This window comes from Podarcis gaigeae, assembly GCF_964106915.1.
Source record: "Podarcis gaigeae genome assembly, chromosome: 5".
In the NCBI taxonomy this organism is placed as follows: domain Eukaryota; kingdom Metazoa; phylum Chordata; class Lepidosauria; order Squamata; family Lacertidae; genus Podarcis; species Podarcis gaigeae.
In genome coordinates, this window is record NC_139681.1 from 68,855,314 (window position 1) to 68,871,720 (window position 16,407).

General features: G+C 40.7%; 1 protein-coding gene across 2 annotated transcripts in view; it reads right to left on the reverse strand.

The window, feature by feature from the left end:
• Positions 1-967: 967 nt before the first annotated feature.
• SPSB4 (splA/ryanodine receptor domain and SOCS box containing 4) overlaps positions 968-16,407 on the reverse strand; it is a 183,258-nt gene continuing 167,818 nt past the window's right edge. For both annotated transcript variants that reach the window (XM_083742177.1, XM_083742176.1), the window contains exon 3: positions 968-2,479. In XM_083742177.1, coding sequence (XP_083598303.1) covers positions 2,352-2,479 — 128 coding nt within the window. In that variant the 3' untranslated portion in view covers positions 968-2,351. The remainder of the gene's footprint in view (positions 2,480-16,407) is intronic.

Here is a 16,407-nt window from a genome sequence, read left to right on the forward strand (position 1 = left end):
TTGCTAGTTGCCTTATGCAGGGCAGTGTCTAGGCGTCTTACAATCAAGTGGGGGGGGGGAAACCACATAAGATCCACCCATAATTAAACGTTGTAACTATATAAAAACAGGAGCATTCTTAAATAAAATTTAAAAAACCCACTCAGAAATGTTGTGAGCATCTAATGACATACTCTCAGGAAGTAAATATTACTGCACTGTCTACTGGTATAATTATGTGTGAAGTTCAGCAAGCAAATTGCCCAAAGAGCAATCTGAAGAGCAGATAACTTTTCTGAACTTATCAAGATGAGGTCTCCAAACTGGAACTGGAATCAAAGGAAGGCCTTCCTGTGGGAAAAGGCTGGCAGAAGGTCTCACTATGGAGAAAGTGATTAGCTTAATATAGCGTTCTGAGGAAATGCTACAGAAAAGCTGGTTCCTGTCTCAGTGACAAGACCAGTTTGACATGATGAGGAGATGATCCTGTCTCCTGGCCTGATGGTGGTACTATATGAATTGGAAACAATGCTATCTGGACATCTGGGAAACAACCAGCACCCTTTGTTGAATGTCACCTGCCATCCTACCCTATGGAGTGGGAGCTGCATGGTGAAGAGTGTCCTGGATGTGAATGGCTAACATGGAGAAAAAGGCTAAAGGGTGAAATAAACTACTAAGGTATTGAACTGAGAAGGACAGAAGTGATGAGAGGCATGACTGTAGGTATCGTAGAAACAGTACAGCCCCAGCATACTAGGACAAATTTGATGTGGTTCAGTTTCCATAAAACAAGGTACTCCATAATACAGACCATTCTGTTTCTGACTTTTCCATTGGTTTGAAAAATATTGCTGCAGAAATAACAAATGGTAGGGAAAGTAAAATACTGCCTTGGTGGTTTGTGAGTACAACTCAGTTGTATTGCTTCTACTTTGTACAAGTTACTTGAGAGTGAGGAAGGAAAAGAGACACGCACCAGCAGCAATTTGGACAGTAGACTTTATTAGAAACTTTTTTCTTCATTCTTCGGTAAATTCACATTAAAATATGCTGAAGGCAGCTCAGTCTGAACATTCGCCAACCTGCCTTTACAACAACTTCCAGTTATAAACTAGATAACTGATCAGGCAGAGAACTTTGAACAAAGTAGGAAATGCAAAAAAGAAAGCAGTGTCTTTAAAAAAATAAGTTGATCCCAACAAATGAATACATATTGCAAGCAGTGGAGAAGATGACAAAAAAGCCATCCCCTGGGGAGACAACTTAAAATTAGATACTCTGTACAGAGTGTTAAACAGATATGCAAAATACTGTGTCAAATACATATTAAAAGAAAACCCAGTATTTGGAATTCATGAAGTACAAATGGTTTTTAAAAATCCAACTTAGAAAGTGACATATTTTGAAAGCCGAGGGAGGGGGTTGCTGTTGAAAACACTGAATTGTCAGCCCAATTGGCAACCAAGTTAAGCTAGAAAACACTGATTTGAGGAAATTCCACCCTGCTGAAGCAACAGAACAAAAACCAGCTGAAATGTGCTAGCTTAACTGATTTTCAGATTGAGCCGGTTTTCTTCAGAAAAGATCAACTACCTTTAAAACCAAGACACAGCTGTTTTATGACATAATTTGAAATATGGTGGGTTGGGTACCAAGAGCATGTTTTTTCTGAAAAGGCAGAGCACCTAAAAGTAAAGGCCACAATCTAGCAGTTCCAATGCAGCTCATATGCTCCGTGCGCACAAAGATTCCTAACTCCCTTCTACAGAGTTTATGGGAATCTAGTGTTCAGTCCAGAGCCCTTTCCTTCACAAATGAGAAGAGGCAACCTCCATGTGTAAGGAACTTACTTTGGATCAAAACAGATGTCTACAGAAAATGGGATTCCTTGGCATATCTTACGAGTTAAATCTCTGTGACGTTGTTATTCTGGTTTTCAGAAACCTCCAAACAGGTTATTGGGGTTTTTTTGGTAGCACACGTTTAATCTGTACAAAGGGGGTTTCTAGCCCCCTTTGCTCTAGGGCTGCTTTTGGGGATTAGATCTTCATCTGCTGCATATCCAGCGCCAGACCTAAGCCAACATACAGAGCATCTCTTTGGATGTGACCTGTGAAGACAAGCAAGCTTTGGATTCTGCGTAACAAGGCTGCTAACAGTGTAGGCAACAATAATTTCACTGAAAGATTTAAACCAACTCAAAGAGTTTTCACATTCCTTAGTAGTCTCCAAAATGTTCTGCCATGGTTGATTAAAAAAAAAAAAAGAAACGTTTAAAAATAATAATTAAATAACACTCAAAATATCCACCACGAAGATTTATATTCTGATGTAAACAATTTCTACCATTTAGAGGTCTAGAATTCGTATTACTGATATTGTAAATAATTTTTCAAAGACTGAGGCAAAGGTAGAGTTTCTATATCATGCAGGCGTTCTCTGCCCAGAGCAAAGCGGATTGATCTTCGGCACAGGTCCATGAGAGGCAGGGGTTCCGCTGAAAAATGAAACAGAAGATACAGTTCAATGTATTTTCCCCCTTCTCCTTTCGTCATTAATTGCACTCATCTTTTTATAATAGCTTTCCCGACTCAAAATGAAGAAGTTAATCAACTAACATTTCAGTAGAATATTCAGTGCAGACCTTCAAAACATGCATGGAACACTTGAATTTAACGCAAAGCTATACTTTAGCACAGCCTTCATGTGTGTAGTGGTTAAGGGCGGTTGTCTCGTAATCTGGTGAACTGGGTTCGCGTCCCCGCTCCTCCACATTCAGCTGCTGGGTGACCTTGGCCTAGTCACACTTCTGTGAAGTCTCTTAGCCCCACTCACCTCACAGAGTGTTTGTTGTGGAGGAGGAAGGGAAAGGAGAATGTTAGCTGCTTTGAGACTCCTTAGGGTAGTGATAAAGCGGGATATCAAATCCAAACTCTTCTTCTTCCTTCATTTGTTGGGGTCTACAACTCCCATCAGTCTTAGCCAGCACAGTAAAAGCTGCCTTAGTAGTAGAACAGCAATATATACCTCAGTCAACATGATACAAAGCAGCACTGGTGGTACATTTGCTATTTGTTTCACTGTACATATAACTGCACATATTTGGAAGTTCAGATTCTAAAATAATGACTCAACAGGTCCACTATTAGAAGGGTTTTCATAGAAACTCAAGATCCTTTAATTAGATTTAGAACACAATACTCTTTACAGCTGGGTTAATGGCACACCATTATTTAATTTAATTGTTTAGGAGAGAGAAAAGAATGTTGACTATCCTTGTTCTAAGGCAGTGCTCCAAAACTTGGGTCTCCAGCTATTGTTGGACTACAACTCCCATCAGCCCTGACCACTTGTTCTGCTTGCTAGGGATTCTGGGAGTTGTAGTCCAACAACTGCTGGAGACCCAAGCTAGAGAAACGCTATTCGAAAGGAAACCTTTGAGAACATTTCTTTTCTTTCTAGGAGTTGGGAGTAAACAGAACTAGGGGATTCCCTTTCTTCTTCCATGGTAATAAACAAGCTTTGTTAATTTCACTAGAAAGCCAGTTTGCATTAAACAGCTTTATGCAAATACATACAATATAATATTCACACCCACCCGTGGTCATTTAATGGGCATGCAATGGGACATTAAAGAAAACAGATTCAACTACACTTAAAAGGGGAGATAACATGTAGGAAAGCTTTAGTATAATTTCACTATCTTGGGCGGCAGGGGGGAACTATGACCATAGCTCTGTCAGACACTCTACAAGTCCAAGCACACTGGGACAACTATACACTTAAAATGTCCACACAAAGATCTTTCCCTTTCACTGGAGCTACTAAATCAGAACTTACATCTGTAAGAACCCTTTGCTGATTGCTGCCCCAGAAATCTTGGACTCCGTGGCAACACTGAAACCATGATTAAAGACGCAGAGTGGTCAAAATTCCTGGTGGTCTCAGAATGCTAGGAAACCACCAAGACTAGCAAATGCATGTAAGCAAAAGCAATTTGATGTTCAACGAAGGCCTTCCAGAAACAAAAATATAAGCAAATGCTAAAAATGGGAGGGTGAGGGAATCAGCGAATTCTTGCAGCAGCTGCTAGCTTTCAACCTTCAAACACTGTTTTCTAAGGAGATATTTTAAAATGTTTTCTTCTTCACCCCACCCCTGCTTCATTCTTAAGAAACACACACACAAAAGTTACCGTACTGGCAATAATTAGGTTCACAGTCTTAATGAGATGATTGATATTGTTGGCAGTTAAACACGGGGGGGGGGGGGTTGGACAAGATGAAAGCACTTCTATAGCCATGTAATGGCTGAGAGTTCTTTAATTGTTTTGAGCAGATGTACACAGAATTGTACATTTCTCACAGAGATACCCTCTTTCATGTTGTTGTTGTTTTCCGGAGGGGGGAACGACTGAATATAGTGGATAGCTGCTTTTCAACATATTGTTTCATGAATATTTTATTCCGTAATTTTGAATCTTACTTTACTTGCAAATCACTTTGGGTCTCCTTTTGGCTGTGAGAAGCAATAAATAAAGGCAAAAGCTAATAATAAAACTGTAAAGAAAACAGCCTAAACTCCGCTGAATGCAACCTGTGCATCTGGGATGGGACAGCTCAGCTAGGGCACAGGATTTTCAAATATTTCACTAAAACCTGTGACAGAGTTATGTCTTTTAAGACTACTTGCCAATACTAACCCCCTAAACAGGAAATAAAACTTTTTTTTAATTCTGAACTTTTTCTATTCTTTAAGTACAGGTAAATCTACACTAGCTGTTTCTCCATTTAAAAAAAGGGAAAGACCTTTCGTTCATGCATTTGCTATGTTTACTTTCCCTATCCACCCCCCTTCTGAATCAACCTGAAATGCTACTAGCTCGCTAGCCACATTCCTTTGTAATCCCTCCATCAGCTTCTCTTCCTTAGTTAGACTTTAGTTACTAAAAGAGGTGAATTTCTGGTAATCTCAAAGCTCAAAGTTGGTCTTCCATTTCTATCACTTGTCTTAGCATGAGTCAAACAGGAGTCTTCAGAAAACACTTGCTGTACAATTGCATACCACTGTTATTTCAACAGCAGCCGGTGCCTTCCAGGTGTTTTAGACTACAACTCCCATCTCTCTCTCTCTCTCTCTCTCTCTCTCTCACGCACGCACACACACACACACACACACGTTTTAGTCCAAAACATCTGGAGGGTACCAAGTTGGTCAAGGCTGTCATTACAACCCAAAAAAACTAGAGGAGGAGGAGACTCATGATTTGATCCAAGTCTCTGGTGTACCAAAAATTCTAACATAAATTCTGTACCAATTGGTCTTATGGAAATGATAAAAAGCATTGTCAGCGTGCTTGCCATTTAATAAGGTAAGGATACTCCAAAGATACTCTCTGTTTACTGTTAGGAAAACACAACCAGATAATACCCAAAATGATGGGGCAGATTTTGTGTGTGGTGAAAAATAAAGAATATGCACATTATAAATGCAAACTCATGCCATTCTTGGTAAGTATATGTTGTTGTTTTTTAAAGAAGACTGAAAACATAATTTGTGCAATTGTGCTAATTACACACATTGCACAATTTAAAAAAGGAAAATGCAGGATTGAAAATATTTTAAGTTCTTTTAAAGTTTTTTTAAAGTTGAGTTTTCATACAGAATCATGAGTCCTTTCATTCTGATTTTTGAATAACAAGAGCCTAGATGTAACCCATCAAACAGTAAAACATGAGCTTCCGCTGATCTCTCTCTCTCTCTCTCTCTCTCTCTCTCTCTCTCTCTCACACACACACACACACACACACACCCCTCTTCACCAGGTACATATTTTCTCCTCCAATTTATCCACATATGAGCAGCTGGAAGCCATTATGTCAAAATCCCCAAAGCTATGGGCAACAGATGGCACAATTATCTGTTATCAGCTAAGAACAATAAAAAAACATTTTAGTGACTTCAGAAGTTGTTGTTTTTTAGGAGAAATGAATTTTTACTTTTTCTCACCTTCCCTTATTCAATTTAATTAAAGTAAAGAAAAATGGCTGGCATTTCAACAATGCATCTGAAGAAATAGGATTCTGCCTATGAAACTTCATCTCGCAAGAAAGCCAGAAAGTATAGGAAGGTACCATGGTATTCCTTCAGCCAAATCTTGACATCTAGATTCACCCGATTCACAGCCTGTGCTCTCAAACAGCACAAAAGAGAGAGTGTCCAAGTGACATACTTTGACCAAGGAGCTGTCTCATGATTGCATTCATCAGAGAACTCTTGCACAAGCTAAAAGGAGTCTGTCCAGGTCAGGAAGTACCATTTCACACACAACTATCATCTGGATCAGTAGTGTCATCCAGGGAACAAATTTATCCTACGGTAAAATAAGCCTGCAAGTGAAACCATTCAGTAGAGATCGCACGTTGCCATTTACCTTTAGGACATATCTGGAAAATATATCTAAATAAACATGGGCTCTCATGTAGGAGCCCCTGGGTCAAGGATGCTAGGCAGATTTGGGGGCCCCAAATCCACATGATTATTTATTTCAGTTTAACATTTACTGCACGTTTTGCCATAAATTGTTATGGAAATAAGTACGAGAACCATTGCATGGCGATCTTCCTTTAAGAATTTTGCTTGACGTGTTGCCCTTGGGACTTTTCCTGCAGTCAATATCCTGACCAAATCACACCCCTCACTGACTCTGCTTTGCACTCTAACTTGCTGGAATATACCCTAAACTCTGATAATAGTATAGTCAGTCAGAAATTTCTTGCCACCACAGGAAAGGGTTCATTCCCTTTCATGTACAATGCATATGAGTGGCTAGAAAAGAAAAGATGATATAGATTCTGCAAGTCCAGTGCATTAGAATACCTCATTTAATTTAGAAGCAGAATTGGCCCACGGCCCATCTAATTAGTTTCATTAACGTTCCTGCCAAAAATACCATCTTAATTCTGTATAATATGGTCTTTACCCAACTGTAAAGAAAGATGATACATCAATGTGAGAATTAATTCAAGAGATCAGTCCAGGAGATTAATACTTGGATGAAGTGAGACTGATATTGTACAGTATGGGCACGTGTCAACAGGAGATTTACAACAGGCATACAGTAAAGGATGGAACTCAAGAAGGGTTTGGAACCATCCAGTAACATAATGGGAATCAGCAGCAGAACTGTTTTCAAGCTGGTTTCACATTTTCCCCCTCCCAGTTAAATTACAAGTTTCCCTTATGGGGAGCTTCCAGACAACTTGCGTACTGAGCATTCATGCTGATTTGGGGGTGAGCGGGCAGCAGAGATAGATGAATTTGCACCAATGCAAGTGTTATATCACACTTCCCACTGCATTTTCCTGTCAATTTCCTTATCGCATGAAGTCCAGTCATTTGGTGAAGTGAGTTTGTGCAAGATCTCCAAATCAGCTTTAAGTGTGCAGCCTGAATTTGCCAATACAGTGGTAACTCGGTTTACGACCTTAATCCGTTCCTGAAGTCCATTCTTAAACCAAATTTGTTCTTAAACCGAGGCGCACTTTCCCTAATGAGGCCTTCCGCCACTGGTGCCCTTCCACTGTTTGGTTTCTGTTTGTAGACTGAGGTGAAGTTCGCAAACCAGAACACTACTTCTGGTTTTGTGGAGTTCATAAACTGAATCATTCATAATCAGGATTGTTCTTAAACTGAGGTACTACTGTATGTGACTGAATCCCACCTCCAAGATATGGGCAGTCTAGAAGTGGCTTTTTTCTCTGCCATCTCCCCATCTCCATCCATAGCTTTGGAAGTCTGTGTAAGTGTAACTTTGAATGCATGGAACAAAGAATGAATTATAGAACTTTATTGATTAGCCTTCCAGTCAAATCAAATTCTATGCACAGAACAGATGCATGTATTTCTGGAGATTTTCTTTTTTTCAGAAGTGCAATGATAAAAAGCAGCACTGGAATAACAATTATGCTAAGTGTGTTACAGAACAGAGCAAGTTCTTCCTGCAATGTCAGATTGATTCTCCATTTTACAGAAGAGTGTTGCTCCTTTCTGGTATCTGAGCAGAGCAGAGTCCACTTGAAGGAGGCTTACAGATAATGAGTCCAGCCAGAGAAGCAAAATTAATTGTGCTATTTATTCTTCAGTGCAATGCTGAAAGTAGCACATTTGATTTCCAAACAGAGTTTCTAAAATAGATGGATGGGAGTAGTAAAAAAAAAGCAAGTTTAAAGGGAAAGTCAGGAGAGGCAAATCTCTATGGAAAGACTGAGGGTTCTTTAAAACCACAATAGAAACTCAGCTAAAATATATACCACGGATCAGAAAAGGTAGCACCTAGCCAAAGCCAAAGCCAGTGTGGTTATAAAGCATAAAGAAGCTATTGGAGGCAAGAAAGCTTCATTCAGCAGAATGAAGTTTTGCTCAAATGTAACCTCCCCCCCATATGTGCGCACGCACACACACAACACACACACAAAGTAGAGTATGGGGACCATCATTAGAAACAGACACAACAGCAATAAAATTATAAACCAGAAGCAGAAAACCAGCTAGGGAGATGAACAGGCCATTGGACAACAAAGGCTGAGAAATAAGGTGGTCAGGTCTGTGGGTGACACCCCAAACAAAATGGACATTATGAAGAACCCCTCCAAACTGTGTAAAAGGACGATCAACTGTAGCGCCAGGCAGGTATTTTCCGTCTCATTGAATTATAGTATTTGTGAGCAGTGACAAAAAGACAGCATCTCCAAAGGGTTAGGAGGCATGCGAGAAATCCGAGAATTTTGGGATAGAGTTGGGTTTACAGATGAGAACACTAAGGGTAATTCTCTCCCTCCCCCCCTCTTAGAATAAAGTCTCAATAGTTGTGATCAGTGGCTGGCAAGTCTCTCCATCACTGCAGCCCTCTGACTTTCTTCCAGTCGCATTGCCCTTCCTGTGCCAGATCAGCACTAGTGTTGTTTCCAGGGTGACCTGGCACAGAAAGAGGAATGAGTCCAGAAGGAGCTGAGTACAGAAAGATGTGGAGAGGTTCACTGGCAACTCTGACTGTGGTTGCATTAAAAAAAAACTGGGTAAAAATCCTACCTTTGAACACCTTGGCTGTGAAGAAAAACAAGCCAACTCCCTCCCACCCCAAAGATTTCTTCAAAATATGCACAGCCAAGCAGAAAATAACGAGAAATTTCCTCTCCATTTCATGCATGGGGGATGTTTATTGAAAATAAGCACACCATTAATAAAATGGTGGTACTGTAGAGCATGAGACTATTAATCTCAGGGTTGAGAGTTTGAGCCCCACATTGGGCAAAAGATTCCTGCATTGCAGGGGTTTGGACGAGATGGCCCTTGCGGTCTCTTCCAAGTCTATGATTCCATGAAATCTATAAAGTGGTCGAGTGACACACCTTGGGGTTCGAACAAATAAACAAAATCCTTGACTTTGTAGCAAAATGGATATTTACAGAAAATTTGGTTCCTTGGCATATCTGCTAGTTAAATCCCTGACTTCACTATACATTGAAGGGCCTGAGCTGCTGGTGACAAACCAGGATCCATGCTTCGGATCATTGGGAAAGGGATCAGAAATAAATTTGCCAATAACACGGTGCACTGTTTTGTATAATCTATGGTGGAACTATCCTTGAAACAATATATAGTTCTGGAAATTGTCCACCTGGAAAAAGGTTTGAACAACCCTCCCATGGAGGAAAGGTCACATTTGAGACTTTTCCATGTTTAGTAACATGGCAAGGGCTGACACAACAGAGATTTATAAACTTACGCATGGTGCACTAGAAACAAGGGCAGACCCACAAAGAGTCGTCCACATTTTTCACATGACAAGATCCTTCTTCTTCAAAAGGGATGTTCACACTAACTCGTGTGTCGAAAGCTCCATAAGCAGCATTGATAAGCTGGACTTGAGAAAATAAATCATCTCTTGTCTGAAGCATATCCTCTTAGACAGCCTTCACCAAGGCTTCAGCTGGAACCTCCAGATGTTGTAGGACTACAGGAATGATGGAAGTGCCAGAATGGTGAAGGCTGCTCTTAAAAATAGCATCCTGGTAGCAATTCCGAACAAAAATCCAATGCGGGCATGTCCCAAGTTCAGAATCTTAAAACTGCCTCTCATATCACTGTAGCAGAAACTCTCTTCGAAACCAAAATTAAAGTTTTATTATTGTGACCAAATCATTCTTTGTCACGGCAATGAAATGTGCAAGGTTATAGCTGCTTTTATAACTTACAAGTTCTATGCTTGCTTACTGAACAGTCAGTCCCATGGTGTTCACGTATTTTGTTCCCAAGGGTAGGTATGCACAGGATTGCAGTTTAAGCATCTAATAAAACTTTCCATTACACTGTAGAAAAACTGCCCTACTGGGTAAAGGTAAAGGGACCCCTGACCATTAGGTCCAGTTGTGATCGACTCTGGGGTTGTGGCGCTCATCTCGCTTTATTGGCCGAGGGAGCTGGTCATGTGGCCAGCATGACTAAGCCGCTTCTGGCGAACCAGTGCAACGCACGGAAACACCGTTTACCTTCCCGCCGGAGCAGTACCTATTTATCTACTTGCACTTTGACGTGCTTTCGAACTGCTAGGTGGGCAGGAGCAGGGACCGAGCAACGGGAGCTCACCCCGTCGCGCGGATTCGAACCGCCAACCTTCTGATCGGCAAGTCCTAGACTCTGTGGTTTAACCCACAGCGCCACCCGCGTCCCTGCCCTACTGGGTAGGATAATAGAAAAATCTGCTTTGAGTGCTACAAAGGTTTACATGTGATTCCTCCTGCACACCCACCAAAGCAGATCCTCTTGATGCATTGAACATCACATGTGACATTTGACTTAAGAGCAAGCTTCCTCAACCTCGGCCCTCCAGTTGTTTTGAGACTACAATCCCCATCATCCCTGACCACTGGTCCTGCTAGCTAGGGATCATGGGAGTTGTAGGCCAAAAACATCTGGAGGGCAGAGGTTGAGGAAGCCAGTTTAAGAGAATCCCTGCCTTCTGGTATGTGCACATATATCCATGTCATAACCAAGGAGAACGGGCTTCATTAAATTCTCAGACAGGATTAACAAATTAAAGAAACATGCTGCTTTTTAAAGAAGTATTTGATTATTAAGCATTGGACTGCATAACCTTTCCTTAACCCTTTCAGTTAAAGACGATCACTGCACACATGTTCACATATGGGTGGCTGGAGTGATGAAACCAGCAATGGCCCTTGTGTTCCAAAAACACTTTAAAAGTTTCACATATGGATGAAGGCTTACAAAGCAACACAAGGATTTTAAATAATCAAGTTAGTCGAGTTACAGTGGCAAAAAGTAACAATGAAGGCTGCTTAGGTGTTGCATAATGAGTTATATTTTTGTTTAAGGGTTTTATTGCTCCTTTGTGAAAGGGCTGTTTGACATAGCTGTCAGTCTGTCAACCGTTAATATCAACACATGGTCACAAACATGTTCAGATTAAATGCTACAATCTCTTCATGTGGTGTTAACAACAGCCAGCATAAATGCATTCTGTGAACTTCCAAATAAATTTCTACTTTCCCATAATCATAGAATTGTAGAGGGTCATCTATTGCAACCCCGTGCGGTGCATGGATCTCAACTAAAGCATCCATGACAGATGTCCTCTCTACATTCACCAAACATTTTTTGAAATTTTCCTCCTCCCTCTTTCTCATCCTGTCTCTTCCATTCTCTTCCTGACCTTACCAGATTAAGCCCGCTTTTCTTTCTTGATGAGACATTTTCTCTCTCTGTGGGAAGCAGGTCTGCAGACTGACTGGCTAGTTGGCTGAGTGCCTGCTCAGTGCAGCAGAGAAGAGAGAAAGATTCTCTATTACAACCGCTGATTTTTCAGGAGAGTCCTGCAACCTAAAAAAACCCCCACCAAAATGATGCTGGCCGCTAAACAGCGGCCCAGTTGACACATAGCACTAAACCATGGCTTAGTGCTGTGTGCATGAACTAGAAAAAGCTACAGAAAAACTTGAGTCTGTGCCCTCTTCCCTTTCCCTCCTAGCACTTTTTAGTGTTGCTTTCAGCAAATCATGGCTTGTTTCCTACAAACCAGAATTCAAATCTTCAAGACAAAGATGATAAAGATGGATTGTGCCTAAACCCTGATCTTTGGGTTTGCATGGAACAACTCTGGATTGTGTGCCTAAATCCTCCTCCCGTACTGCAGGAGGAAAAGGGAGAGGGGTGTTTGCAAGCCCACTTCTCAGGATACAGTGGTACCTCGGGTTACAGACGCTTCAGGTTACAGACACTTTAGGTTACAGACTCTGCTAACCCAGAAATAGTACCTTGGGTTAGGAAATTTGCTTCAGGATGAGAACAGAAATCATGCTCCGGCAGTGCAACAGCAGTGGGAGGCCCCATTAGCTAAAGTGGGACCTCAGGTTAAGAACAGTTTCAGGTTAAGAACGGACCTCCAGAACGAATTAAGTTCTTAACCTGAGGTACTACTGTATTCTAACTTATACAGGCAGTGCTAAACCAACTTACAGAATCTGGTGCCCTCTAGATGCTTTTGGCTGCAACTCCCATCATCCCTGACTATTGGTAATGTTGGCTGGGCTTGACTGGAGTTATATTCTAAAACATTTGGAGGGCACCAGATTTTTGACCTGGGTCAGCTCCTACAAGATGTGCAAGAAAGTTAGAGGTGAACTTCTGCCATTTGCCCTGTCACCCTTTCCATTCACCTCTGTGACTTACATAGTGACTTTCCCCTATTACATCTGCAGTATAGATTTTTTTACTAACTATGCCAGTACAAAATGCACCAGACGCTTTAATGTACACATTGATCACCCCTAAATTATAAAAGGTAATGAGATTCCAGGCTTAAAAAAACAACGACGGGCTGGTTGACTAAATACATTTATAAAAAGCCAACATAGTTTCTTCTCAGACTTATTTAACGTCAACTTGATTTTCCATAATGTTCCAATTATCTCTTGGTTTTGAGAACAGCCTGACAACAGCGGTTAAGTGCAAACTTATACAGCTAATTCACTACTGCATTATCAGAACTATCAGGTTTACACCTTCCAGGTTGAGATGCACTTTGAATTATTCATCGGGCTCTCCCCTTGATCCTGAAAAAGGTCACACTTTTTCATACAATTTACTTTATTGATGTACTTTCTACATACAAAAGCAGGACCATGCATTATTAATCACTGCCCTTCATATGCCTGATAACATCAATTAAATGCGGGTTTCCTAGTCCCTCCCTTTCATGAGGCTCTAAACAATAAAAGCTGATCCATGGCAATAAATTGACATAACCACTTAAAGGAAAAGTTGTAGACATCTTTATCATCTAGACCAGCTTCTCCCAACCTTGGGTCTCCAGGTGTCATTGAGCTACAACTCCCAGTGCTAAAGGCATACTCACACAACCAATCCTGTTTTCATTCCTAACAGATTTATTTATTTGCAGATTTATAATCCACACTTCCATAAAAAATACATCAAAGCAGTATACAACGTACAAAATAAGATCACTAAAAAAGCACCCATAAAAGTATTGTTAGAAACATCAATAAAGCATTGATATATGCTGATGGTTTAAGAAGAGAAAATTAGTATTGCAGAGGCTTGTCTAAACATTATAGTTTTCAAAAGACATCTGAAAGAAGGGAGACATAGTTCCCACTGAACCACTATTTGGTAGCGAGTCCCTTAGGGCATAGAGTGAAGGCCAACCCAACCTTAGGGCTGGGGGGAAAACCACCAAAAGTGCCCCCTCAGAAGATATCTGTGATCAATGTGCAGCATAAATAATCAGGTGGTCCTTTCAACATGCAACAAAGTTGTTTTCAAAACGCACCATCAGATACACAAAGGGAAAAGCAATGTTAAAATATGCCACCTGATTCCATAGATGGGCAGAAATGTCTTGCGATTAATGCACACCAACAGATGGTTGCTTATAGACCTGAACTAGTAAATCTACAAGCACTAATTGGTTTAGGATTGACTCTGGCCCCCAGTGTCAAGGAATGAAAACATGATAAAATCAATCACACATCTGTGCCAAAGATGTAAAATAACCAGTGTGTTACCCTTTCCCCCACTAATCAGTTTGCATATACCTGCTATTAAAGTTTAGAGAAATGTAGGAGTGGTCCCTTGAAACTTTTCTGGAGTGTCTTCACACACACTTCACAGAATGTTAAATGCTTCACTTTTACCAAGGCTCTTTATTCATAATGAAAGGGCACAGCAGAGACACAAGAGCATTAATCTGCAGATAACTTCCTTCTGCTTCCTTTATTAGAACTCAAGAGGAATAAACACAAGCTATGGGTAATTTATTTAATTCGATTCTCTCTTCTTTCTTTATTACCTAGGGTCCTCCCCCCCACCTCCCACTTCCCTGTAGCTTGTGTTCATTCTTCTTGATTTCTCAGCACTATATACCATATTTGGCCTGAACATGAGATATGCAGTTTCCTCTTCCAAGCAGGGAAGACAGACAGCTGGTGTTAATGCTTCATCACAGGTTGCTTAGGATCAGCACTCTGACACCTTAGCATGCCAATTAATAAGCCCTATGCGTATTACCCATTCCTTCAGCCAGCACGGACAAGATGCTTCATAATATAACCTCATATTTGGCACCTCCTCTCTCTTTCATGTCTATCAGTATTTTCTATTTTATTCTCGGTTTTCCTCCTTGCCAGATATATTTAGAAATATCTTTTTGCCATTTGTTGAAGCAATCTGTCTTGCAGATCACTGGTATTGCTTGAAACAAAAATAACATTCTTGGTAATACATTCATCTTTATGGTCGACACTCTGCCCAGCAACAAAAGTTTCATTCTACGCCACATTTGCAAATTTCTTTTAATAACCCCAGGTTTTCAAATAATTATCTTTATATAAATTTATGTTCTTTGCTATTAACCATACACCTAAATACTTGACCTTCTTTTCAATCTTTAGACCTGATATATTTTGTAATTTATTTTTACTCTCATCATTCATGTTTTTTACCAGGAGCTTGGTTTTATCTTTATTAATTTTAAGACCTGCTTTTTCTGCAAACAAATTTCAGAACTGACTTTATTGGTTCTTCTACAGAGATCACCAAGTCATCTTCAAATGCTTTTAATTTGTATTGTCCCTGTCCCACCCTTATTCCTTTAATATCTTGATTGCATCTTATTCTTTGTGCCAAAACTTCTAAAACTAATATAAACAATAAAGGTGACACAGAGAGAGGAATGCTTGTTCTGCCGTGAAAGAAGGCAGAGATTTGGAGTAAGCTTAAAAAGAAACAACTAAAAGATTACAGAAGACACAAGGAAGAATACCACTCAAGACAAAGCGGTGCCGTTTCTAAGCAAAATACAGTGCCACATTTGATGGTCACGGTTTATGGCAGATCCTTTAACCTAGGAGGGTCTATTTACAACATATTAACTAGAGCAGAGCCAAAATTGTTAAGTTTCAAGCCAATATCTGCATGTACAATGAAGAACCTACAGATAATAATTCTCTCCCTCCGGAAAAAGTGTTCTCTGCTGCACATACAAGTTCTGAATCCTAATTACGGCTTATATAAAAAGCCTCCAAAGGCTGATTTTTACAAGCGCACAAATCACAGTCCAGGGAAACAGCTGACTCTCAGGGGCAAGAAACCTATGCATTTCCCAAGCTCATCTAGGTTCATATCAGCAAAGTTCCCTGATCCAACTGAGCGAAACTTTAGGCAGAGGTACATTCCCTTCCTTGTCCCTTGTAACTGGTAGGACTTTCACTCCAGACCTACCTCAGACACCCTGCCCACAAGTCCATTCACACTGGCCTTCTCACAGTCTAGGTATGATGGAATGTGGAGCCAACATGAACTGGATTTCAGGTTCCTCAAGGAAGCTGTGTCTCCTAGTTTGTTTAAAAGCTTTTCTATCACAAACTATAGGTTCTTTTGAGATTTCTGATGCTTTCATTTGAAGTAACCTTTGAAAACAAATTGCTCCACATTTGAAAGGCTTCTTAAAAAATACCAAAAAACTGCATACCTGAAGATCTTAATACTATTACCAGTAATGGTAATAAACGGCCTCGGTCCTGTATACCTGAAGGAGCGTCTCCACCCCCATCGTTCAGCCCGGACACTGAGATCCAGCGCCGAGGGCCTTCTGGCGGTTCCCTCATTGCGAGAAGTGAGGCTACAGGGAACCAGACAGAGGGCCTTCTCGGTAGTGGCGCCCGCCCTGTGGAACGCCCTCCCATCAGATGTCAAAGAGATAAAGAATTTCCTGACATTCAGAAGACATCTTAAGGCAGCCCTGTTCAGGGAAGTTTTTAATATGTAATGCTGTACTGTTTTTAACACTGATTGGGAGCCGCCCAGAGTGGCTGGGGAAACTTAGCC